At 53.4% G+C, this 25,302-nt stretch overlaps 11 protein-coding genes across 11 annotated transcripts; 4 read left to right on the top strand and 7 right to left on the bottom strand.

The window, feature by feature from the left end:
• Window positions 1–220: 220 nt before the first annotated feature.
• On the bottom strand, window positions 221–951 carry M409DRAFT_55833 (uncharacterized protein; the record flags this gene model as incomplete). Its single annotated transcript, XM_033813110.1, has 2 exons — window positions 221–835; window positions 907–951. The coding sequence occupies 2 exons, from the start codon at window positions 949–951 to the stop codon at window positions 221–223; spliced, it is 660 nt and encodes a 219-aa protein (XP_033666328.1).
• A 441-nt stretch (window positions 952–1,392) lies between these two features.
• M409DRAFT_55834 (uncharacterized protein) lies at window positions 1,393–2,816 on the bottom strand (the record flags this gene model as incomplete). Its single annotated transcript, XM_033813111.1, has 3 exons — window positions 1,393–1,404; window positions 1,468–1,481; window positions 1,613–2,816. The coding sequence occupies 3 exons, from the start codon at window positions 2,814–2,816 to the stop codon at window positions 1,393–1,395; spliced, it is 1,230 nt and encodes a 409-aa protein (XP_033666329.1).
• Window positions 2,817–3,305: 489 nt separating this feature from the next.
• On the top strand, window positions 3,306–5,004 carry M409DRAFT_55835 (uncharacterized protein; the record flags this gene model as incomplete). Its single annotated transcript, XM_033813112.1, has 2 exons — window positions 3,306–3,896; window positions 3,958–5,004. 2 exons carry the CDS (start codon window positions 3,306–3,308, stop codon window positions 5,002–5,004), a joined length of 1,638 nt encoding a protein of 545 aa, XP_033666330.1.
• Window positions 5,005–6,405: 1,401 nt separating this feature from the next.
• M409DRAFT_55836 (uncharacterized protein) lies at window positions 6,406–6,927 on the bottom strand (the record flags this gene model as incomplete). Its single annotated transcript, XM_033813113.1, has 1 exon — window positions 6,406–6,927. The coding sequence occupies one exon, from the start codon at window positions 6,925–6,927 to the stop codon at window positions 6,406–6,408; it is 522 nt and encodes a 173-aa protein (XP_033666331.1).
• A 274-nt stretch (window positions 6,928–7,201) lies between these two features.
• Window positions 7,202–8,182, bottom strand: M409DRAFT_24292 (uncharacterized protein; the record flags this gene model as incomplete). The annotated part of the gene is made up of 4 exons (XM_033807172.1): window positions 7,202–7,246; window positions 7,308–7,750; window positions 7,815–8,067; window positions 8,132–8,182. The coding sequence occupies 4 exons, from the start codon at window positions 8,180–8,182 to the stop codon at window positions 7,202–7,204; spliced, it is 792 nt and encodes a 263-aa protein (XP_033666332.1).
• Window positions 8,183–11,136: 2,954 nt separating this feature from the next.
• On the bottom strand, window positions 11,137–12,214 carry M409DRAFT_36894 (uncharacterized protein; the record flags this gene model as incomplete). The annotated part of the gene is made up of 3 exons (XM_033810631.1): window positions 11,137–11,617; window positions 11,682–11,875; window positions 11,936–12,214. The coding sequence occupies 3 exons, from the start codon at window positions 12,212–12,214 to the stop codon at window positions 11,137–11,139; spliced, it is 954 nt and encodes a 317-aa protein (XP_033666333.1).
• Window positions 12,215–12,408: 194 nt separating this feature from the next.
• M409DRAFT_24294 (uncharacterized protein) lies at window positions 12,409–13,419 on the top strand (the record flags this gene model as incomplete). Its single annotated transcript, XM_033807173.1, has 5 exons — window positions 12,409–12,543; window positions 12,605–12,629; window positions 12,687–12,813; window positions 12,864–13,102; window positions 13,157–13,419. 5 exons carry the CDS (start codon window positions 12,409–12,411, stop codon window positions 13,417–13,419), a joined length of 789 nt encoding a protein of 262 aa, XP_033666334.1.
• Window positions 13,420–13,616: 197 nt separating this feature from the next.
• M409DRAFT_24295 (uncharacterized protein) lies at window positions 13,617–14,831 on the top strand (the record flags this gene model as incomplete). The annotated part of the gene is made up of 5 exons (XM_033807174.1): window positions 13,617–13,721; window positions 13,776–13,803; window positions 13,860–13,882; window positions 13,942–14,117; window positions 14,180–14,831. 5 exons carry the CDS (start codon window positions 13,617–13,619, stop codon window positions 14,829–14,831), a joined length of 984 nt encoding a protein of 327 aa, XP_033666335.1.
• A 451-nt stretch (window positions 14,832–15,282) lies between these two features.
• Window positions 15,283–19,053, bottom strand: M409DRAFT_55839 (uncharacterized protein; the record flags this gene model as incomplete). The annotated part of the gene is made up of 1 exon (XM_033813114.1): window positions 15,283–19,053. The coding sequence occupies one exon, from the start codon at window positions 19,051–19,053 to the stop codon at window positions 15,283–15,285; it is 3,771 nt and encodes a 1,256-aa protein (XP_033666336.1).
• Window positions 19,054–19,809: 756 nt separating this feature from the next.
• M409DRAFT_24297 (uncharacterized protein) lies at window positions 19,810–20,517 on the bottom strand (the record flags this gene model as incomplete). The annotated part of the gene is made up of 5 exons (XM_033807175.1): window positions 19,810–19,852; window positions 19,906–19,991; window positions 20,045–20,242; window positions 20,303–20,385; window positions 20,439–20,517. The coding sequence occupies 5 exons, from the start codon at window positions 20,515–20,517 to the stop codon at window positions 19,810–19,812; spliced, it is 489 nt and encodes a 162-aa protein (XP_033666337.1).
• Window positions 20,518–21,226: 709 nt separating this feature from the next.
• M409DRAFT_24298 (uncharacterized protein) lies at window positions 21,227–24,936 on the top strand (the record flags this gene model as incomplete). The annotated part of the gene is made up of 2 exons (XM_033807176.1): window positions 21,227–24,787; window positions 24,841–24,936. 2 exons carry the CDS (start codon window positions 21,227–21,229, stop codon window positions 24,934–24,936), a joined length of 3,657 nt encoding a protein of 1,218 aa, XP_033666338.1.
• Between the last annotated feature and the right edge of the window lie 366 nt (window positions 24,937–25,302).

Consider the following 25,302-nt stretch of genomic DNA (forward strand, 5'->3'; position numbering starts at 1 on the left):
GCCGACCTTGACACTTGCTTCGCCAGAAATCCTTCGATAGCTAGGTATCGAGCTGCAAGCGATATGTCCTCTAGACTTGAGATACCGAAGTTCATTATGCTTCGAGCCCAACTCGAGCTGAAACACGGGCCCAGCGACATGTGAAAGTGCTCAATTCAGCTTAGCGGCTCACTAGCGTCGAATCCCATTCTGGGGCGCGCAGGCCGTTGGTCCACTCCAGTCACGAAACAATACTCTTAATGAGAGCCTCAAGATCTTCCACGGACATCTCCTTCAGTCCCAGGTCAGCGCTGGCTGTTCGACCTGTGAAATCACCCCCGTACCCATTGCCAAACAACCCTAGTCGAACGAAGCCGGGCAGCCAACTGAGGACATCCTGAGGATCCTTCTCATAAGCCTTCCACGATCGTTCTTCCATGTCGGCAGTTTCTTGTCGATCAATCTGCCATCCATCTGTGCCAACGTATCGTTGAACGATCGACAGAAATTGATTCTGCGTGAAAGCTCCTCCGTGGATCAAAATAGATCGGTTCCTGGTCTGATCTGGAGTTCGAAGCACAGCGGCGACTGCTTTACCAACGAGAGATGCTGGGGTCATGCTCACAGGGACTTTCCCACCGTCGTAGATCGTTGCATGTCGATCTCGCGGACGTATATCCGGGAGAGGACCTCCCACCACTGCTTCTACGAGGATGCTGGTTGATATGGTGGTGTAGCTGAAAACTGTCCCTGACGCTTCTGCTTTGTTCTGCAAGTAGTTCTTGATATTAACTCTTTCTTTATATGCCGGGAGATTGGCAGTCTTCGGATTCGTAATATCGCAGCCGTATTCAGACTAAAGACGCATGATAGATTAGCCGAGTCTCTCACAGCTGGAGTTTTGGGGTTCAGGGGCGCATGACATACTGGAATGAACCGTTTGACTCCCGCTTCCACGGCAGCATCAATCATCGCATGCTGGCTATTTATTGCCCGTACACCGACCGTCGAGACGACTGCATCGTGTCCTTTGAGGGCTTCAACTAGCGAGGATCGATTTGAGAAGTCAATTCTCACGACGTTCACATGCTCGGGGAATGTTTATTCGCTTTCCTTCCTGGCGAAAACTGTGACGTTGAGATCGCTGTCCAGCAAGGCATGCAACACAGCTGTGCCGATGAAGCCAGACGCTCCAATGTGGGCTACACGGTGAACGCTGGACATGCTGCTTTGATGTGGAGGATACTAAAGTTAACACGGAAGTCTCCACGGCAGTAGAATGAATTGGATGGCAGTCTGCCAGGTGTCACGATGAACATATTTAATATTGCTGGAGATCCGCCTGCAGCACGCACAGCCTTAGGGTAAGGGGTACTCCAAGCTGAATCCTCCCGCGCGCAAGGATTGTTCGCCTCACAATCTCCACTGGAAACACACATTAGTATAGTGATATTTAAGCTGCATATTACACCGAGTAAGAAGACGTACCACAGGCTTCCGTACTATAAATGAACTAGGTATGAATGTTCGCAGGGAACAAAGATTGCCGTCCAGACGGACTTCCAAATCCGCGTATTCGGGGCTCAATATGCTTCCTCATCCACACTGATAGATCCAGTCACAGAAGGCGTACTCGCGAGCAGCCTAAACGGCCACTCCAGATGCCTTCGCCAAGCTTGAGGGAGATACGATTCGATCTCCGAGATGACACCTCTGCCCCAGCCTTGCGCCCACCAGTATGGCTCAGCGAAAACGCACGCACCCCAAAATGCTGTTATGACCAAAGCTGGTGCTTCATGGTCGGACACAGCTTTCATGAAGAGTTGTGGAAGGCCCACTGGCCAGCCCATGGCCACATGTGACTTCGTGTCTGCGCTGAAGCCCTGGAGAAAGTTCTTCGTTCGATGGATCGCTGCAGCGTACATATCCAGTCGACTCTTGTAATTAGACCCGTTCTCGATGTGGTCGAAAAGCTCATCGAGTGCACGCCAGGCTTCCATGCCCCAAGGTTGTGCTGGGATATTGCGACTCTGAATCATGCCTGCAAGTCCTTGATCTTTGAACCAAGGCCTGCACTGATCGACTACTGCTCCGATTCCTCGTGAGATCTTCATGATGGATATTAAATCAGAGAGCTGGCGTTGTCTGGTGGGCTCACTTGGAGTTGAACGCGTTGTTTCGAAAGGCATCCGGGAGACGATATTAAGCTGCGAGGGTAAAGAGCGAGAGGCGAACGACCAGACTGTTACCAGAGCCGCCAATGCAAACAGCGTTCGAGTGTCTTCAGGAGTTGGATGGCTTAGCATTGGCACGAACGTCTCCAGTACCCTTGACTGCTTCTCGATCGCATACTCCAAATACTTCGTATCTTCGAGCGTGGTACTGTGCGCTATCGCTATCTTGTGCATAGCTGCAGTTGCCAGATGCGCATCCAAATTGACCGAGTGAGTGAGACCGTCGTAAGGGAAAATGGATCGCCGCCAAATCTCCTGCCGTGTGGCCGGTTCCAAAATCGTCGGTAGAGTCTCAATGAGGAAGAAGTGTGTTAGATCAATCTCCAGCAGGGCTTCTGGTGAGCGCTCAGTCACTGTGGTGACATTCAACTGCTCTGGTTCGCCGCATGCGTAATAGCGAGGACTCCCCGAAGGCTGCGTGACTTCCAAGAACGAGCATCTTGTCTGTCTTCGAACGCAAGTGCCGCATGCCGGAAGCTCCTCATCGCACTGCAAGGCTGTCAGGTCTCTTCTCACGACGAACGGATAACAACACGGCCTGACCTTGACTTTACGTCTTTTGCACTGTGTGCAACCTGTATGAGATTTGCTGTGGAGCCTCATGGGATCGTGCTAAGTGTCTTTCGCTCTCTCGGTACGAAATCTGATGCACTGCTTTCCAGTAAGAGATCTGGGGTATTGCGAGATCTCGCATGATGCGAGATGAGACGGGTGTGCAAATAGTGATGAGTCCTGAGGCCAGGGCTGAGCCTTAGCCTGGTTTCAGCTGATGACAGAGGCAAGACTCGCATCCTTCGAGAAACTAGCTATTTCGGGGTATAGCTGTGTCGATCAATGGCCACATAGATCTAATAGTCAGTATGAGCTGATGGTTGAGCCTCAAAGAGAGCCCCACTTCAGCCTCGAAATGAGTCTATTCGTTTACGTGGCTTGCAAATGAGGATGTATCGTCAACCTCCCTGAGCACAGTCGCAGCCTAGACCTCCTCGCACAGCTCGGACACTACTCCTGGACGACCAAGGTAGTCAATCATGGTAGTATATATCGTGCTGAGAGCCATGCAACATCCATCGACATCGAGCCCTTCGCAACATGAGACTCAACGCGATGAGCGTCTTTTCTTTATTCAGCATTTTCCTTGCCGTAAGCCATGCTGAGCAATGGAACTCGAACTACGGCCACTCAATCAGTCACGCCCAAGCCATATGTCACCAGCTTCATAAGCAAATACCCTCTCGAGTCGCCTTCGACAACACGACCAACAATGGGAAGCTTGCTGCTGCTTACCAAGAAGCCACTCAACGATACAACAACGCAGCTAACGCGGACGACGTCCCTGCATGCGTGCTCTTTCCCAGTTGTGCGTCCGATGTCTCTGCCGCGTTCAAGCTCCTGCATGACGCACCGGATGTTCCTTTTGCTCTCAAATCGGGAGGACACGACTGGAATAGGGGTACGAGCTCCACGAACGGCGGCGTTTTGATCTACTTCCGACCATATCTGAACTACACAACACCAAGTCATGACGGGCTCAGCGCTGAGATTGGTCCTGGAGCAAGATGGCAAGAAGTCATACCGCCTTTGGAGGCGATCAATCGAACGGTTGTGGGAGGAAGGTACGGAGATGTGGGCGTAGGAGGGTACATCTCGAGAGGTGGTATCAGTTACCTGAGTTCGCAATATGTGAGTATCCGTCACGGGCTCGGGAAACAGACTCCACGGTCAGGAAGCTGATGAAAGCCAGGGACTTGCATCAGATAGTGCCATCGGCTTCGAAATCGTTCTTGCAAACGGTGACATTGTCATCGCCAACAAAACCAGCCACCCAGATCTCTTCTGGGGCATGCGTGGCGGCAGCGCGCTGTTCGGTGCCATCACCAAGGTCATCTTGCAAACCCACCCTCTGGGTATGATCTATGCAGGAACACGTACCTATTACTCCAACCAAACCGAGAGCGTCCTGGGAGCAGCATGGGACTTCCTGGCAGGCTTCAAAGATCCCAAAGCGGCGATTACTCTCACGTTCATCCAGGCGGGTTACATCTTCGGCCTCAATGGTACTTCCAGTTGGAGAATCGACTTCTTCTATGACGGAACAGATCCTGGCCAGGTCTTCGACTCATTCCATTCAATCCCCTCTGTACCCACTGACGCAGGGGTCACTGATCCGGTCGGAATCACACAATACTCCAAGATCTTGAATACCATCGACGTCCCCAACTTCTCGAACCGCTCGGCTGGTTTCGTGTCTTCGTATCCCAACCTGCCCAAGAAGCAGATGGTACCATTCTTGCAAGAGCATCTTGAGCGGACTCTCAACATGACCTCGATCCTCAACAACGAGAGAGAGTTGGCGTTCTTCGAGATGGCCTTCCAGACCATACCTGTTGCTTTCCACCAAGCAAGCTATGAGCGTGGCCCAGCGGCAAATACCCTCGACCCTGCCGCCGGCGATGCTTGGTGGCTTGACTACACACTTGCGTGGGCCAATCCAAAAGACGATGTCCGATACACGCAAGCGTTGAAAGGCGTGGTTGACAATGGCCCTCTCATGATGCAGGCTCGATACCCAGACCTGAAGCCTACCAACTACCAGGGCGCAGTGAGTAACGAAACACAGCAGCTAGTGGGTTATGGTCCATTGTTGGCGACAGATGCTGGTGTAGGACAGAACGTCTTCTTGAGCTACGGGGATGAGAGATACGAGCGTCTGAAAGCGATCCAGCAGCGGTATGATCCTCGGGGGCTCTTCTACACGCAGACTATTCCATTGGACAATCTAGCAGAGTAGCTTCGCCTCACTACAGAAATAATGCACAGGGGTCGACATGGCGCGGCATACACAACTTTCTCAGATAGCTCCGACGTTTAGTATAGACATTGACAAACATACCCTTCGTACCAATTAGAGAAGTCCAGCGACAGTTTTGCAGTTGTCAGATCGAAGGGCTCAACGGGACCATCACGATGATAAATACGCAGCTTGGCAGTGTCTGGCTCCTGTCGCATGTCTCCGGTCTCGAAACAAGAACAATGCAAAATGTGCCTCAACGTAGCGTAGCAGGCTTTATTCGTGGTGACTTCCATCGTTCAGGTTCGACCTTTTCACGCTCGACAGGAAGAGTGTTGTAGAGCGATGTACGTCCACGATATGCACCGTACGATGCGTTCCAGTCGGCGACAGGCGTCTGAAGACTTCATCGTAAAATCGATATGCACCGAGCCGCAGGCATTCCATTAGCGTCTGCAGTTGTGCTGCCAATGGCGAGCCTGCCTCCGGAAATATGATGAACGAGAGTACTCAGCTGCGGACTAGAATACCAGCGATATGCACCGAACCAGAGGCATTCCATTAGTGTCGCCCGTTGTAGTACCAATGAATGGAGTTTCTCCAAGAAGACCTTGAAATACAATACGTACTGACTCCGTGCGAGTGCTCGAGCATATGCACCGAGCCGCAGGCCTCCCGCTGGTGCCCACAGTCCATGTTCCAATGAAAGGGCAGGTCTCCATAAGGTAGACGAATTGTGGAATTGCAGCGCAAGACAGCGTGGTGACAATGCCGGCATGCTGACCTTGCGCTTCAAGATATGCACCGAGCCGTAGGCCTTCCACTGGCGCCCACTTTCGCAGTGCCAATGAAGGCGTGTCACCACAACGATCGTAGAATGCAGTGCAGAGTGCGGTGACCAATGCCCGACATGCTGACCATCCTTCACAGATATGCACCGAGCCGCAGGCCTTCCACTGGCGTCCATGGTCCATGACCCAATGAGAACATGCCCTAAGTCGGGGATCTTGAACAGGATTTCGAGGATATGCACCGAGAAGACATCCCCTTAGCTTCCATGAAACTTGTACGAACCAGAAATGCCAGAGCATTCGAACCCCAAGTGCACAATGCCCCGTAGGATCTCCAGGTATGCACCGATATGCAGGAAGCCATTGGCGTCCGTAACCGAGAGACCAATGAGAAACTGATCTTGCTCGGGCTTCTTCCAGAGGCTTTTGCACATATGCACCGAAAGTGACAAGCCCTTAGCGTCCGCAGCGAAAGCTCCAATGGCAAGCTGAGTTGGCAAGCCATGCCTTTCTGAATGGGGTATTTCTGTGATCCTCCGGTGTGTTTCTTTCACGGAGGACATGTGTCGGCGAATCCTTCTGTGTCTGTTTCGCGAGGTTCCCGAGTATTTCAGACCAGCGTCGTCGTGTTTCCCGAGATGCACTGTCGAATTTGCGGCCTGAAATCCACGGTACTCCCAACTTCAACCTCGTCGAGGCTGCTCAGAGGGATCCATTCCGCTTTTAGCACGTACTTCTGCTCATATTCGTCCAGACCTCTCAGAGACAGTTCGCCCGCGATATACTCACATCTAAAGTAGAGCAGCAAACTGTGGAAAGACTTGTCCGTAGAATGAGCCGCACGGAACAGATTCGACTCCATTCCGAGTAGGTGTGGTCGCTTTACGGTGATTCCTGTTTCTTCCTGGACTTCACGAATAACAGCCTCCTTCGGATCCTCGCCAATGTCGACGCCGCCGCCTGGAAGGTCATACTTGTTGCCGAATTGCTTGAGGAGAAGCACCGTGTCGTTTTTGATCACGATTCCATAGGCCGATGGCCGCCATTGTAGCTGGTCAATAGGTGTTTCGTGAGTGTTGCCATATACATCGTGGCAGAGCACCGTCTTGGTACGGCCATCTTCGCTGGACATTATTGTGTAGCACTTGGTGAGATGTGGACTCCTGCGCGTCGAAACGCGAAAGTTCGAAGGACTCGCACCCGGCTTTTCGGCCCGCTGTTCCGATTGACCTCACCTCGAGGTGTCCTGTCGCAACCTCTTCATCAACATATTCCAACTTATTATCAGATACAAGTCCAAGAATTGGGGCATTGGCTACATCTACTCCGAACAGAAAACCACTGACTATGGATCGACGCGTCTGAATTGGAGATTCAATAAATCCCCACAAGCTGTTCATGAACGTCTATTTCTCCAAGTCCCTCAGCATCTCTGCATTTCTGTTCATTGCCTAGAAGAAGATCATCAGCAGCAACAAGATTCCGAAACTTTACACATCGGAAAGTACATACCATGGCAAGTAACCCAATATCCAGATGTCCCAACACAAACCGAGCCCCCAACTCCTGCACAGCCCATTGGCAAACAGCAGGTCGAGTATAGATGCCGGCGATGCCAAAACACTTTGCGTGATCCTGGCACGCAGCCGCAATCTTGGTCAAAGCATTACGAAACTCCGCATGATCCCAATCGCCAGGAATTCCCACTTCAAGAGACAGATCGTTCGCACCAAGGAGCAGGATGTCAACGCCTTCAACAGCAGCTATCGCATCGATGTTGTCCAATGCCTGGGGTGTTTCGATCATGACTATGACAGTGGATCCCACGTTGTTGATAGTCTGCGTCACTTCGGCCGGACTAGTGCGTTGGAAGTTGAAGTGTGGGAGGGCAGCGGTCAGGCTGCGTTTGCCTAGGGGAGGAAATTTGCAAGCAGATACTGCATCTCTAGCATCCTCTGAATGATTGCGGGATCAGTTATGTTTGGTCTTCATGGATCTTTTGGAAGCAAAGCAACTCACCAACTGTACTAATATGCGGGAAGACTATGCCACAAGCACCACCATCCAACACTCTTCCAACAAAGCCGTTACCGCATTGCCACGGCACTCGCACGAAAGGCGTAATCTGAGCCATCAATCCAGCAGAGCATAGCCTCGAAGCGTCCAGCAGAGACAAAGTCGAATGTTCAAGATCGATGAACAGGCAATCATAGCCGGCTCCTTTGGCGAGGTGGACGACTTCATTGTTGGTAACGAGTTTGACGCCAACGGCCTGCCCAGAAGTTAGTCAGTTGACATTTATGCTTATTTTCCATCCGCCACAACAGGAGACGTACCGTGGTCAAACGCCACTGGGCTACATTCGATAAGAAGTTGTTCTGGAGCATGTTATGAATGGGCTTTACAATTCTAGAAACCACCAGCCACTGCCTGCCGATGTTAATCGATTGGACACAGGTACTGGAAGATCGCCCTTCTAAACAAGATACCGAAGATTGTGGCAACTCGACGCAACTCGGTCAGCTCGGTCCGAGGGGCCCGAAGAGACCACGCGAAGCTCTGCGCCTTCGGAACACGCCTTATGAATGGAGAGGCGGGTCGAGACATCGTCGAGGCTGTACAATCTTGAAGACATGAAGATAGTCTTGAAAGTAGCAGAGGTCAAGCAGTACTGTCTCTGTCTCAATGCCCTTCAAAGCACGCTGTCAAGCCACTGCAAGTCTTCAGACCCGAAGTTCCAATTATTATCAGTCGAATCGAACAACATATCGAACGTGAGATCCGCGCCCAATATCGTGGTCGTAGATATTGGGTCTGCGCTCGTGCCTAATGTCTCTTCTGCAGGCTGTCCTTTCTCATCCGAACCAGCAGATTCATCGATCTGCACAATGCTCAGGATCGCATCGTTCAACACGAGGCCATCTGTAACTCTACGAGGAGCGGCAATGTGCAGACCGCCCTCACCAGCTTCCATATTCGATGAGCTGCGTGGCATTTCGTCAAGAACCTTGCCAATCTCGGCGAGCTCCTCAGAAAGTCCCATCGCCTGTGCGTTTCCTCTTTGCGCCATCTGTTCGAGTACAGACGGCGCTATATCTTTGCGAGGAGAATCTTCTGTCCCTATTGGCAGGATAGTGTCGATTATACGTAAGATAACGGCGCTCATGAAGGCGACTTCCAGGTCTATGGGTGAGAAAGCTTCTGGTCGCACTCAACGTTAGATTGTGAGTCGGGATTGCGAGTGTTGATTGTGCGTACCGATATAGTCTTGTTCAAGCAATGCTGCGAGAATATTCAAGCTGTGGACAGCGGCTTTGGCGCAGGAATTCAATGCCCTGTGATGCTGTGGAGATACAGAGAGGTTTGCGTCTCCTCGTTGCCGAGTAGCTTTGAAGTAGAACAAAAGTAGCGGCTTCGTAGCGTACATTACACCCTGATGCGACCCCAGAGTCAATGTATGTTCAGATCCATAGTGATTGTTTGCATACCTGGCAGTAGGCTAGATGGGCCGTGGTAGCAGTCCTCGAGATCGTAGACAAGGACGCATGGTGACAGAGCCTTTGTGCTTGGTGTATATGTCCGCTCAAGGTTTGCAGCGTAGTCAGAGGCGCGTGCATGGTGTCGAAGAAAGAGTCCGAAACTTCCGCCGAGTCCAGGCTGCTGTCCTGTTCCTTGGTTGAGATGGCTTCATCCCTGAAGTCAGCTATTGCAAGCACGGTCACTATGGACGTACATACCTTTCGATATCTTCGCAAGGATATGAGCCAAGACAAGATGGATGCTTAGCGCGGACGTCTCCTGTCTCTGGCCATCGCAATCTTCGCGAGCGAGGAGGCTATTCCGTCCCGCTCTCTTGTCCAGTTCATGCTCGAAAGGCCTTTCACCGGCAAGACTGATGCCAGCGGAGAGTCGTATATCGAGCATGGACACGAAGCAATACAGTCTTTCGGAATCGTTCACAGGTTCCTCAACCTCTATGTTCCCTCCCGGCTGAATTGAACGGACCAGCCTGGATGCTTGACCTGCCTATTTCTCGTAAGTAGACACATTCGTCTTCCATGTAATTCATCATCAGACGCACGTAGAGATAAGCCGCATAATCCAGGCTCACAGCTTGTGCATACATTGCAAAGACGTAGTTGGTGGCGGCAACATCTCCAAGGTCATTATCAGTGACCTCGACATTTGACGGAAGCATGTGCACACTCTGCACGAAGTAATCCATTCCTGGAAACCCTTCCTGCTGTGGGCTCCGAGCTGCAAGTAGACTCCCAAAGGCAAGAATGGCGAACAAATGAGCAATGCAGCTTCTAGGCGTGTCATCTAGGCAGTCAGGAAACGGGTGACTCTCGTCTTCCAGCAGGCCGACTACCTTCGAAGGGTAGCGGAACCCAAATTGGCATTTGAAGTGAAAGTCAACTACGCAGATTAGTTGCAAGATGCGTTCACGAGACGGCACCAGTGCACTGGGAAGTGAGACTAGGTCGGGTCGTGGAAGGGTAGGGCCGTCGTGTTGCTTCCTCTGAGGCATTCCAAGCAGTCGGCGTAGCTCATCACTGAGACCCCAAGTGAAGATGTTTTGAATGCGAGGCTTGGAAGGGAAGACACTACCGGCTCCTGCAGAGATCGCTGGTGCGTTCTCAGGGCCTGACGCAGATGATGGCACGACCTCTGGTGGGAGCGACTGAAAGTTACGATCTGCAGGCGCTCCAACAGGCGTAGCACTGAGCGGCTTTGAATTATTGTCGGGAGGAGAAGTACCATCTTCCTTCAATCGAGTCGCTCGCCGTTCTAGATTGCGTAGGTGTCTATCCTCTTGAGGTATCAGCCAGAAAGACACGAAGTTGGCTGGGAAGAGACCGCTGACCTCTCGGTGACGATCACTCTCTTCTCCGCCTCATCGTAAAGGCAGGCTTCGTTGCGATTGACGCAGTGCTGGCACGGACTCGCCCCTGAGCATTTGACTTTTCGCTGGCGACATGCTCGACATCTTCGTGAACACAGAGTCAGCAGGCTACAGAGACTGGATGTGGAACTCTCGTACGCATTCAATGCTCGTTTGTTGGATTGCTGGGCAGATGCTGTAGAGTTGCGAGCTGACATGGGCAAGGCTCATCTTTATGCCTGTAGAGTACAGGGCGACATGGCTTGCTTCCTCTCCTGTGAAGATGACCACAATCGTCAAAATGGCGAGGATGATTGCTCACATCACGCTCAGGTCTTCGCTCCGAGACCCATCGGACAAATGCCGGTCCCCGCATTTTCACATGATCCTCATAAATACAAGCTTGGACCAACTCGAAAGCTAGCGTACTGCAACCATGAACATGCATAGGACTTTTCAGCATACCCGGTCCTTCGGCTTTACCCCGTCAATCAATGCTTCCTTCATACGATCGACCATGGCGCGACAAGTTGCCGTTTGTATTTCAGCAGGAGAGCCGCCGATGTGCGGCGTTGTCACAACGTTGTCCATTTCCAAAACATGCCCATAGTCCTCTTTCGTCGGCGGCTCCTTCACCCAAGCATCGACTCCTGCAGAGGCGATGATGTTGTTCCTCAATGCATCCCATAAATCTGGTTCATTGACGACACCGCCTCGCGCTGTGTTGATCAAGACAGCCGTGGGTTTCATCATTCTCAGCTGCGGCGCGGCTATCATGTCCCTTGTTGCTGATAGAAGTGGAACATGGATCGATAGCACGTCCACTTGAGGGAGTATCTCGTCCAGCGAAGCAGCGCGGGTGTGAGGGAGGGCCTCCCAACTTTGTGCCGGTAAAGCGGGATCATAGACTATCAAATTGCCTTCGTAGGCGCCAACGCTTGCAATGGCGCTTGGTCAGCTGCATCGATATTGTTTTCAGCACAGTGGAGGGATCGTACAACTTCTTCGCTACCAGCTGTCCTATGGTGCCACCACCAACGATACCAAAGGTCTTCCCCGTTAGCAATGCGGCAGAGTACAGACTTTTGAACTTCTTGTTCAGTTTTTCGCCAGCTCGAAGTTGTCGTGACACTTCGATCAGATTCTTGGCACAGGCGCCCGTGAGAGCCAACACCACTTCTGCCACGTTCATCGCCTGTGTGTATCGTTAGTAGGCATCTCAGACCAGATATGCCTGGGTTTGAGGCTTGCTCACACTGATTCCGGGGCAGTAACAAAGAATAACCCCGTGCTCTCGACACGCTTCAGCGTCGATGTTATCGTAACCAGTACCATGGCGGACAATGATCCGCAACTTCTTCGCCTTGCTAATCATCTCACGAGTGACTCGACTCTTCGCAACGAATAGGCCCACGGCATGCTCTGTCCAAGTTGCGTGCAGCGGGTGTCCTTGCTCGATTACATCGGGAAAGACCTGATGCAGGTATTTGGAGCCTTCCGGGTCAAACGCATCGAGAGCGACGACTGCAGCCATGGCAAAATAGTAGGGCTAGATAGTTGTTACCTACCGTCTTGGCGAATACCGGTAGTCATTATATCTGAGCCGAAGCAAGGCTGACATTCGGCGACTTCGGACCGAGCAGTCCGGATGGGGTTTTTCAAAACAACCTTTTCGATCTCTCGAGATATGTCACCTTGCCAAGAAAGTTCGAAAGCTTCATTGCAATGATGAGTGCCGTCACAAAGGGTGTGCCACGTCTCGCTCTCAAAGATGTCTTGTCCCAAGGACGGACGGCCTTCGCCACGTTTAACGTCTTCGGTGGATCCAGAGTTGCTCAGGTCCTCGCTCATACTGGAGTAGACGTAAGCTACGCCACTCGTCCGTTCACACAGAAAGACTCAGCAACTGATTTGACATAATCAGGCAGTGATCGTTGACCGCGAGCATGGTACGCGATGTGTCCTGAAAACTTTACACATCAGATTGGGCTGATCGTTGAGTCAAGGCCATGTCGATGATTCCCAGATGCACGACATGGTACCTACTGTCGCAAGCAGTGGCGTATCACCTATTGTCCGGATAGCTGGCTTCAAAGGCTCGGAGATAAAACGAGCACTCGACACTGGTGCACAGTATGTCATCATCGCCCGTTATCGACACGCAGAGAGCTCATAAGGCACAGCGGCATCATTGCGCCCATGGTCAGCACGGCTGAAGACGCACGGTTGGTCGTCAGGCAGTCAAAGTTCCCTCCGGTTGGCACTCGAGGCCAAGGGTCTCCATTTGCGTGCTTCAGCTATGGCTTTGCCACACCAGCGGAGTATGTGGCCCATGCCAACGAGCAGATCTTAGTCATGGCCCAGATTGAGACATCAGAAGCCGTCGATAACGTCTATGAGATATGTCAAGTCGATGGTCTTGGTGAGCAACGCCCTTGCAAAACTCGGGATTCTAGCAAGCTGATCCGTTCTAAAGACTTGCTGTTGATCGGCCCAAACGACCTTTCGCTGGCCATTCTTGGATATGCGCCGCCCAAAGGCAACGAAGAGATCTACTATTCGTCGATCGACAAGGTCGTTGCTACAGCCAAAAAGTATGGCAAGTACGTAGGAATGGTGGTCGTCGATGGCGCCTCCGCGAAGGCCGCGAGCGAGAACTTTGATCTAGTCGTCTTGACTGCAGATGGCAGAGCCTTGCAGGCGTGGTACAGGAAAGAAGTAGCCATAGCTCGGTCGTAGAAAGAATTGAGGACACGTCGTTGTCTCCTTTTCACGGGCACAGACCGTCTTCCACGTGCTCGCTAACGCGGCCAATGACTTCCCCAGACCCACTCTGACCTCACTCGCGAGCTTGTGACCCAGCAGCGTGGGCTTTCTTGTTGGTATGGAAGCCTAACAAACACGTTCACTTTCACAACTACAACAACAGCGCAAACATGGCAGACGAAGACCTAGCAACGAAGGCGCCTGAGAGCGACGCTCAGGAGACCAGCGGCATTGCTGGAGACTCGAAGCCAGATCAAGGTGCCGCGAGCATGGGTGTGAGCGATTGACAACTCGTGACAAAAGGGACAGCATATCTGATCTCTGGTTAGGAGCACTGCACGACCGATCGTCCCACCCGTACACCTCCCAATCCCAAGCCTGACGAGAGAGAGAACAAGGCTGACTGAACGCAGCGGCCGGCGATCAACCCACTGGCGTAAGGTCGACTAAGAACATCGATCGCGATGATCGTTTGCTAAGACGAGGACATTACAGGAGATAGCCAAGCTCAACGATGTCGAGGTTTACATTGCCAAACCAGCCGACTATCCACACTCCCCGTCAAAGCTCCTTCTGCTCCTGACCGGCGGCACTGGAATCCACAGCACAAACAACCAACTCCAAGCAGACAAATACGCTGGCGAGGGGTTCCTGGTCGTCATGCCAGATCAGTAAGGCACAAATCCTCTCACAATTGACGACCTCTACGCATACTGATATCGCATTCCACAAGATTCGCGGGCGACCCAGCAACATCCATCTCTACAACGCAAACCGTCCCCGCCGAGCAGAACCCCTCCATAATCGAACAAGTCAAACTCGGCGTCGCCTCCGTCGCCAAGTCCTTCACGATCGACATGTGGCTCGCCCGCCACACGCCCGAGAAAGTCCTCCCCATCCTGCTCAAAGTCATCGCCGCCATCAAAGAGGAATTCGCAGATGCCGTCGCGCATGGCGGAGGGATCTACGGCGTGGGATACTGTTTTGGGGCGCGGTATGTGCTTTTGCTTGGCTCAGAGGTTCACGCCGATGTCGTGGCAGGACAAAGGTCAGCAGAAAGCGAGGCTGAGGAGGGGATGGTGAAGAAGGACCCACAGATCAAAGTCGGGGCTATCGCGCACGGGACGCAGATCTCCGCAGCTGATCTGGCAGGCTGCAAAGTCCCCCTCAGCATCGTCGCCGTCGAGCAGGACTCCCTCTTCCCCGACGATATCCGCGAAGCTGGCGTGAAGAAGCTGAAGGAGAATGGGGTCGAAGTCGAGGAGAAAGTGTACCCTGCCGTACCGCATGGGTTTGCGGTGTTGTGCGATTATGAGGATGGCACGATCAAGGAGAAGCAGAAGGAGGCTTTTGGGCAGTTGTTGGGGTGGTTGAAGGGAAATTAGATAGGTTGATGGGTTCATGAGGAAGGATGGCGTTAGGGGGACGAGGATATGAATACCACGGTAGTTCTTTTTCATGAAGTTATGGGTTTATGTTGAAGTCTCCATCGAAACTGTTCTTTTGGACTTTTGAATCTGTCCGAAAACCTCTCCCACGATCCTTGCGAGACGCCAAGCTTACGGTCGTTGCGAGACGCCAAGCTTACGGTCGACATTCGAAATCGATGGTATGATTAGGCACCAGGAGGCGAGGATGAACTCTTTGACATCAAGCAAAACCCCACGATGGGCGAAGACCGAGCAGAAAGGAGTGAGGAAGAGAACGATTGAAGATGACGGTAATGGTATATCAAGATGCACATATCATTTCAATTCGCTACATAACCCCACAAGATTCGTTCCCTGGTATCATCAAAGCACCACACGTTGACCTCCCCCGTCTAAACGCCCATCGCTAACCCACAGGAACCACCGCCCTCGCCGGCCTCCGCCCAGGAGAAATCGGCAACGCCACCCCACCACTCTCCGTCGACGTCCCCTCTTGCAACCTCATCCGACTAATCGCCTCGCTCATGACCCTCTCCTCGCTATTCCTGCTACTCGAAGGGCGACTGCCTTTCTCCTTCCCAGCCACGATAGGCAGCGCGACCTCCCTCGCCCCGAGGGTGGTCTTGATATCTTCGAGTAGGAGGTCCATGGGGCAGATGTACGTTCTTCCAGTTCTCGAGGCGAGGACATGTCCGCAGACTTTGCCGTCATCGTTGGAGATGACCCATGCGCCGGAGTCGCCGCCGATGCCGAAGTTCCCAGCGATGGTCCAGCTGGCGGAGAAGGTACTTCGACCGTGGATCTTGACGAGTTCCATTGTGCTCGAGACGGTGCCGCTGCCGAGACCACTAGTCCGGCCAAGGCAGTGGACTTTGGCGCAGGCGAGGTCGGAGCTGGATTTGACGGCGACGGGGAGGGAGTTGCCGCTGCGGTCGCCGCCGACGAGGCAGTGTTTCATGCCGCCTCGGATGACGTTGTAAGGGTGGACTCGTGGTGGGAGGAGTTCGAACAGAGCCCAGTCGATTTCTTGGGGGAGGGACTGACTGATGCTTTTGAAGCCGCCTTCGTGGGATTTGGCCGTGCGTTTGAGACCGGATGAGGCGTGGACTTGGCCGAGTTTGAAGGAGAGGAGATGGTCTTCGTCGATACCAGAATCCTCGTCGTCATCCTCTTCTTCGGCGTGCAGGTCGCAGTCGATGGCGTCGTCGAGAGCAGGCTGGGTGATCGCGATTTCTTCCATGTCACCGGGTAAGATTCCAGGTGCATCTCCAGTGGTATCGTCCATTGAAGTTGGTTCGTCGTCAGAAGAGTGAGCCGATGGCGGGCGCACAGTACTCATGTCATCATCCTCTGAGCCTTCAGAACTACCAAGGCTGGATGTGTCGTCGTCGTCATCATCTTCTTCAGCACCACCCTCGGCGTCATCCTCATCGTGTTCGCCATCATCTTCGTCTTCGAGCATATGGTGAACACTCATCCCATATGGATGGCCATCGACCAGGACAACACCGCCAAAAGATACCGGCGGGAGGTGTTCCTCATACCTGAACGCTCCAATGGAAGCTCCGCATAAAGGGCGCTCTTGGTAATCGGGGTTGGTTGCCTCCTTGACGTCGGGATCTCGCATCGGCGCCATGCTTCGTGACGCTTCTGCTGATGCTGATCTTGCACGTCTTGATCGCCTACATCGTCGAATGACCTCCTTCTTGACGCGAACGTCGTAGACGCTGGGATCGTACTTAAGGTGGCGTTTAAGCGCATGCTTCACCTTGGCGGTGGACGTGCAGCCAACAATGAGTGTTGGTCTTGCAGTCTCTCGTGTTTCCCCGTACGGTAAGAGACGAATGGAGCTGGTCTCTGGAGATCCTCGGAGAGCTTTTTCAACCAGCGTCTGTAGTTGGAAGCACATGGTTTGTTGCCAGTGGTCGAGGACGGCCTGGGGTAGCTTCACGTCTGGGAACTCTTCCCTCTTCGGCTTGACGCGTTGATCTGCGGCATTGTCTGCCACGGAGCGAGCGTGCGTCTGTGCTCTTGCTCTTTCTTCTTTGACAGCCTTGCATTCTCTCCATTTTTGCTGAATGAACCTAATGCGGCGCTTGAAGTCTTGAAAGGATGCGGATGGGTTGGCTTGGGTGCTGGGCTCTTCCGTTACGCGCGTCATGGGATCGGTGAGACTTGGCTGCATGGAGATCTGACTCGCCCTCGAGGGTTCTCTCGACAGTTGTGGCTGGCGCTGAGGGGCTGGCGTTGGCAGTGACTTTCTGGTTATGGGCTTGTGGGGAGGCATTGGATGGGCTCGAAGGAGCTCGCTGGGATCAGTCTGATGCCTGGCCAGCGAGCTCACGTCTGACGGCTGCCGATAGTGCATTCTTGATGCAGCACTTGATTGAGCTGGCGAACTCGGTGTAGATATGAGTTCTGATGCGGGTATCAGTTCAGTCGAGGAGCCGACATCGTCTAGGAGGCAACATCGTTTCAGGAACTGGAGTAGAATTCCGTAGATGCCTTCGACAGTCAGTCGCGAGTTGTCCTGGTCATCAGAAAGTCGCAAACAGGTCTCAACGGCACGCATGTATGCAGAGCCTGCCTTTGAGGCAAGCTTAGGGATCCAGATCTTCTCGAGCCTTAGCTTGAAGTCTGGTAGAGTGTACTTCGATTTGTAAAGATCTCCAATTGGAGTCCAGAGGCCGATCTCAAGAAGTACCAGCCCTAGTCCATACAAATCATACTTGATATCAGTTGGGAAGTCTCGGTTCGGGTTGCTGCTTGGCTCGTCACGAGGATGTCGGTAGATGTTAAAGTCAATTGCTCGCCGAATGCCTTCGATGGTGCATTTGGAGAAGAGATCGAAAGACGCCCATAGCGGCTTCCTTAATTGCTCAACACGATTTGCTTCAGTCTCGTTGTCGGTGGTGGTGAAGATGATGCTACTGCTGTTGATGTTTCCGTGGGCTATTTGTCGGGCGTGGAGAGAGTGGAGCTGTTCTGTCAGGCGAAGAGCCATGCGGAAACGATGCTCCAAGGCAGGTGGCGGCATTTCTGGGCCCTGGTTCTGTGCCTTGTTGGCCTTCTGCACGAGCTTCAGAAGACTGAGTGGCGCCAATGGCTCTGGTGTGCTCCCAGCCTGCAGCCTGTTTTGGATAGAGTAAGGCAAGTCGTATACAAGACCAACACGGGGCTGGCTCATATCTTCAAAGTAGCCGAGTAAGCTGAGATTGGTCTGAGAGTCTGCTCGCATTGGTTGGAAGAAGTTGGCTAGAGCCTCCAACCGCTGAAGCGGAGGAGGTACGCCAGTATCGCGATAGGTAGAATCGAAGTTGGCATATTCAACCAGGACCGGTACCTCTGGTGCTGGGCTTCCAAGTGCAGCCTGCACACTTTCGGACACCTTCTTCCTGGTGAGCAAAGCCACCATTCGTGTCGTCGATGGCACGCCAATAGCTTCATATGGGGGCGGTCCTTCGTTTGGGAGACGCAATGCGGAAGCTTCGATACGGGCCGGGAGCCCTGCATATGGCGACAATGCAGGTCGGTTGAAGGTTGGGTTGACCAATGTGGTCTCAGAGCTATTGAACGCAAGATTGCTGAAGAGGCTCTTTTTTGACGGTTGTGGTTGTGGTTTCGCCTTGGCCGCAGATGGCTTCTCGGGAGGGAACTCGTCGTAGGGCTGAGATTCGTAGACGTGGGGCTCGAAGGTGGGATGCTCGCCACGAGCAAGTGCCCGTCGAGATATTGACAGATCATAGAGCGTGTCGATCGAAGCAGTCAAATCACGAAGGAGATCCTCGTACCGTGCCTCGTCGAAGACTGCAGGCTGCTGTGGATACGCCTCTCCAGGTTTCGTGATGGGTAAGCTGGCCGACTTGATCCGCTCGGATTCTTCGATGACTTCCTGGATATTGTGCAAAACACTTTCGACAGTTTCCGTGAGACCAGCCTTCGCAATGGATTCGTCAATGTTGCCGTCAGGTCCCTTCTCGCCATCACTCCACTCCAGGCCCCATGTGATCAGGCGGTCTTTTTGGATTCGGTACTTCCGGTGGAGCGAGGCATACTGCGCATTTGCCGTCGACTGCACTTGCAGACTTGTAAGGGCGCTTTTCTTCGCATCAGAGTACAGTTTGGTGAGATGGCTCGTCCGGGTATGCGCCTGATGCGCATGGCGGTATGCTTCCATCGTGTCCCAGGCGCATAATACTCAAGCTGGGGTTTGTGCCTCAGCACGGCTTGCGCGTCCCCGTCGTCCAGTCCTGTGGTCGCTTTCTTGGTCGTCCGGGCGGCAGATTCGGTTCGAATTCGATATAACAGTCCACGGTGATGGTGATGATTGTAAGAGCGAATCTCACTTGGTGCAGAGTGGTGGAGTAGGTAGTGGTGGTAGGGAATTCAGAAGCCTGGACTGTCGCTCGCTAGCGGCTCTTCACGCAGGCTCCAGCATTTCCAAAGCCAAAGCCAAACTCCGGGCGTCAGCTGCATCCTGTCGATCACCTCAACCAACTCGCAACAGGCCACGCATTCTCGTGCGAGGAAAACAATAGGAAAATAATTTCTGAAGATTCGTAGATGGTGATGGATATTGTGTTGCTGATGAAAGGTTGTGTTCCTCGACCACTGGGTGTGTTTGCCACTCGTTTCATACAGTACATAAATATACACATCTGCTGCCTTGCTGCGTACATGCATGGCCGAGGCAGATCTCTCGCTGTCGGATCTTTTGCCTGCAGCTTATTATTACTGCTCACAACAGCATCGTTCTTGAGCCTCAATCCGAGGCAATTTTATTGATTGTTGCTGAAGCCTGCCGACATGGCAACCTAATGCTCCTAACTCTGTTGCGGTAACGCAGCCAGGCTGAGAATGCTGACAGCCAGCCATTACTGAATGAAGCATGCAGCGCGATGGGATCATGCGAAACGCTGGAAATACTCGACTCTTAACCAGATGCTCTCGTGTTCAGAATAAGGGCGACAATCAGCCTGTTGCCGACAGTCAGTTTCATGTCTTCGTACGCGTTGCATCCCCAACATACCCATAGAGACCCAGAACCTCACCAAAGATGAGAATGAGCACCATGCCGACAAAAATCCGTGACTGTTGCATGTACGCGCGTACGCCCTGTGCCCACTGTTAGCCGTCTCAACCCCAAAGAACACGCACAATCCACGTACCGAGTCTCCAACGATTCCAATGGCATATCCCGCTGCGAGTCCAGTCAAGCCGACTGAGAGACCGCAGGCCAAATGCATGCAGCCGTTGAACAAACTGTATTCCATGTCGGGCGGAGGCCTCATGTTTCCCGCTATCAGGACTGCCACCACCAGCGCGTATACAGCCAAAATACCAGACATGACGACTGGAATTAGAGACTGCACGTATTGTCAGACCTTGTGTCCTGCTCATATTCCGTCTCGTAGGCTTCCGCATACCTTCATGATGAGGTCTGGTCTGAAGGTTCCGACATTTGCGATACCGATGCCAGACTTTGCCGTGCCGTATGCTGCTCCAACACCTGCATGCCCCTTTAGTATTCCTCCTGCCAGCGTGCTCTTTTCCATAGCCTACATCCAAAGATCATGGCAAAGGCGATGCCTGCCATGCCCAAGAAGGGCGCAAACTTGGGTGTCAACTCGGTCGTAGACATGGCTGCGAGCCCGGTGAGGAAGACGGATAGTGTGGATCGTTTCTCGGCGATGTCGTGGTTGTTTGCGCAGCTATTGAGCGGCGAGGTCGATGATGATCTCAGTAGTAGTGTCGGCACGGAGGTACAGCTTCCAAGCCGGGCTAGACGAATGGGCCAGACGCACGTGACATTGAAGCCAAGAGACTTCCACTCGCGGTCGAGTTGCAGCCAGCGCAAGTCGCGGGCGTGACAACGACGACGACATCCTTCACCCCCATTCACTGCAGCCAATCCGCCGAATATCTGATTTGATTCAGCGTGTGCGGCCGTGTCTGCAATCCTCGTCCATCGCCCACGGCCTCGACCCTGTGCCTTCGACAGGGATTGTTGGCTAGCGAGGGCGGAGAGCACCTCAGTCCAGCACCTCGCACACCACGCCCACCACACTCCCTCCTCGCCCACGCGCCTCCTCCGCTGCCCTCCGCTCGCCTGTACATATCATATCGCCCTAGGCGCCCTCTGACCTACCCTTACGCCGCCATCGGGGCCCGATCCACCGCCGCGAACCCCTCCGCTCCGCCCAGCACCCTGCGGGCAACGGCCGCTGAGACGACGGTGACGAGCGCGGCACGCACAGTTTGGGTCTGCGCGCAGGGCTGCGGCGAGGGCAGGGCCGGATGTCTGGCAGACTCGGCGGCAGCCAGCACCACCGACTCACGCCGCCGCCAGCATGGCTCAGTATCAGGGACGCGATTATGCCCGCGCCGCTCCACCCAACATCGGCCCGGCCTCCAGCGCTCAGCGAGATGCCGCATACAGCAACATCTTTGGCGGCGCACCCCCTCCAGGCCGCAGTCAGACGATGACAGGCCTGCCTCCACCTATACCGGGCGACCGTGCCAACACCATGTCCGCCGCCACCACCCAGTACATGCAGCGAGCCCCTCCTGTCCGTCCTGGTGTCCAGCAGCCAAACGGCTATCCACGACCACCAGGCTCCTCAGATGGCCCCAACGGCCTCCCACCCCCACAGCCGCAGTATCCGAATGGGGGCCCATCGCCTCAGCGACGACCGCCGCCTCAGAATCTGCCGCAGCCTATCCGACCAGACCGAGTTCCATATGGCCAGCCACAGCGGCTTGATGCGCGAGGGGCTCCTCCGCCGGGCCAGTACCAGCGCTCGTTCACCCAGCGTCCGTACGGTCCACCAGGTCCTGCGTTGAACAACGATTCTTTCCGCACGCAATCGCTCGCGACCACCACCCGACCGATGTATCAGCCTCCCAGCGGCGGCAACTATGCTATCAATCCCGCACACGCCTTTCGACAACAACCTCACATGAATCAGCACCTTGCACGAACCACCCCACATGGAAGAGTTGTGCCTGATAGGCCGCAGGACGAGCGGACAATGTCCATATCGTCGTATACAAGAGACACGGACTACTCGCAGACTGCTAGCGGTAGGGTCATTCCAAATCGCAGAAGGGAGTCTGGTGAGACAAACGCGAGTGAGCAAACATTGACAAATGGCTATCATCCGGAGAGGACGCCCAATGGCCATGTCAACGGGCGACATCCCAGTGCAGGGAGTCATGGGTCGAGATCTATGTCGATGGCATCTACTGTCGTATCACCCTCGGACAACCACTCGCCCAGGCCTTCCGTTGGTAACGCCCAACGTTCGGACAGCCAGCTCACACGTACTGGCACGATGGTGGCACAGAAACGACCCTCGCTTGTTTATGGCGCGCTGCTCTCGAATGTAGCATCTGCATTCCGAGATCGGGTCCCGCTACAAGAGAAGGAGAAAGATGGATTGGTGTACAAGAATGCGTTCAGCGGATACGAGGCGGTTGAGCTCATTGCCTACATCATCAGAACTTCGGACCGTAACTTGGCTCTGCTGTTGGGCCGATCGCTGGATGCGCAAAAGTTCTTCCACGAAGTTGCCTACGCTCATCGTCTGAGAGACTCGCCGAATGAGGTATATCAATTCAAGGAAACGATCAACGAGGAGCCTCCCGAAGTCAATGGCGTCTTTACGCTTTTGACCGAATGCTATTCCCCAACATGCAATCGAGATAATCTTTGTTACTCCATTGCATGCCCTCGGCGCTTGGAGCAGCAGCAGCGCCTGAACATGAAGGTCACGCCTGGCCTCAAGCGGGAGACGTCTCGCGCCAGCTTGCACGATGAAGTCGACAACGAACAGAAGCTGTGGATCAACACCGTCTCAAAGGAGATTTCGGACAGCGTCAGCGATAAAGAGAAGAAGCGACAGGAAGTCATTTCTGAGATCATGTACACCGAGCGCGACTTTGTCAAGGACCTCGAGTATCTGCGAGACTTCTGGATCAAGCCACTGAGAATGCCCGACATCTCACCAATCCCCGAACATCGACGCGAAAAGTTCATCCGGACGGTCTTCTCGAACTGTCAGGAGGTGCACAGCGTTAACGCACGGATGGCGAATGCTCTGACACGACGTCAGCAGCAAAACCCAGTCGTCCGCAACGTCGGCGATATCTTCCTCGAATACGTCCCGCAGTTCCACCCATTTATCAGATACGGTGCGAATCAGCTGTTTGGTAAATTCGAGTTTGAGAAGGAGAAGGGGTCAAACCCAGCCTTTGCGAAGTTCACCGAGGACACGGAGCGTCTGAAAGAGTCTCGAAAGTTGGAGCTGAACGGTTATCTCACGAAGCCCACCACTCGTTTGGCAAGGTATCCATTGTTACTAGAGAATGTCTTGAAGTTCACCGAGGAGAACAACCCGGATATGAAGGACATTCCCAAGGCCGTGGAACAGATTCGCCAATTCTTAGGCAAGGTCAATGAGGAGTCTGGAAAGTCCGAAAACCACTTCAACTTGATGAATCTGAACTCGCAGCTCAAATGGGGCACTATCCCTCACATGGATCTCAAGCTCACGGAAGAGTCGCGACAGCTCATCTTCAAGAGCAATCTCAAGAAGCAGTTGACGTCTGAGCAGGCTGACGTGACAGCCTACTTGTTCGATCATGCCGTCCTCATAGTCCGCGTGAAGACGGTCAACAAGAGGGAGGAAGTGCGAGTGTACCGCAAGCCCATTCCTTTGGAGCTTTTGCAAATCAAAGAAATGGATCACGTCCTACCAAGAATGGGCATCTCAAAGCGACCATCATCCAGCATGATCCCTGGTGTGGGCAGAGTAGCAGCTAGACCAGCCCCCAACGAGCAAGGCTATCCGATCACCTTCAAAGGACTCGGTAAAGGGGGCTACGAGCTCACATTGTACTGCACGTCTCAAGTACAACGAGAAAAGTGGATGGAGCACATCATGACCCAGAAGGAGAAGCTCTCCGAACGACACAAGATCTTCACCATGTCGAAGCTCAACGAGGGCTATTTCAACTCGACCGTCAGAGTGAACTGCTGCCGACCTATTGATGGCGGGAGGAAGTTGGTCATTGGCACAGACTTTGGTGTGTACGTCTGCGAGCGCAAACCGAAGGACGCTTCTCAAAAGCCGAAGCGAGTTCTGGATACGAAGCTTGTGACGCAACTGGAAGTCCTCGAGCAGCACCAGATCTTGATTGTGCTCGCCGACAAAGTTGTGTACAGCTTTCCGCTCGAAGCACTCGAAGACGAAAGCCCAGGTGCGCCATCGAAGCGAGGAAGAAAGATTTGCCACGCCAGCTATATCAGCGCGGGCATGTGCAATGGACAGACCTTGGTGTGCTGTGTCAAGTCATCGTCATTATCTTCAACGGTCAAGGTCTTTGAGCCTATGGATTCGATGACCAAGGGGAAGAAGAAGTCCGGACTGGCAAAGATGCTGGCAAGTGGCCAAGAAGTCCTGAAGCCATACAAGGAGTTCTACATCCCTATGGAAAGCAACAGCATCCATTTCCTAAGATCCAAGCTCTGTGTCGGCGGTGCCAAGGGTTTCGAGATTGTCTCGCTCGAGACCCTCGAGACGCAATCGCTGCTCGACCAAGCCGACACCTCGCTCGACTTTGTTGCACGAAAGGAGAATGTCAAGCCAATCTACATCGAACGCAATACCTCAGAGTTCCTGCTCTGCTACAACGACTTCTCCTTTTACGTCAACAAGAACGGCTGGAGAGCGAGGGGCGACTGGAAGATCTTGTGGGAAGGTTCACCCCAAGCGTTTGCAACATGGGGAGAGAAGTACATTCTTGCATTCGAGCCGGAGTTTATCGAAATCCGGCAGAGTGACACGGGTGGTCTTGTGTGCATACAGACGCACAAGAACATTCGATTCTTGCACCAGAGCACGAGAGAGGTGAGCGCAATCATACATCACCGTATGACATTGACATTACTAACTACCTGCAGATCCTGTTTGCTTACGAAGATGAAGTCGGCGACGACGTTATCGCCTCAATGGACTTTTGGGGCAGGCCCCAATCTCCTCAGACTCAAGCAAAATGAAAGAATGTCGATGACGAGATTTTGGAATGAAGCGAGCGACCCACCAAATCGGAAGACCCGCTCAGAATAGGGTCAAAGGGCATGCATACCAACCGAATAAGAGGGTGCTCGAACATGAGGCACGAGCAAATTGTCAGTCGGCCCTGGTGCAGCAACTGATCTTGTTTCTAACCAGCAAAGCAAAAAGACGGGTCTCGCCCCGCCATGCCATGCCATGCCGACTTCAGTTGCCGCCTTCCGCCCGCCTACTTCACTTCACCAACACTGTATTACTGTTTTGGGGGTTGTGTTGCTAACATCGCGGCGGGTGACAGGTCTTGTACATATCAACGTGGGTTGGGCTGGGCTGGGCATCTTTGCGGCGCG

This window comes from Zasmidium cellare, assembly GCF_010093935.1.
Source record: "Zasmidium cellare ATCC 36951 unplaced genomic scaffold M409scaffold_22, whole genome shotgun sequence".
Lineage (NCBI taxonomy): Eukaryota > Fungi > Ascomycota > Dothideomycetes > Mycosphaerellales > Mycosphaerellaceae > Zasmidium > Zasmidium cellare.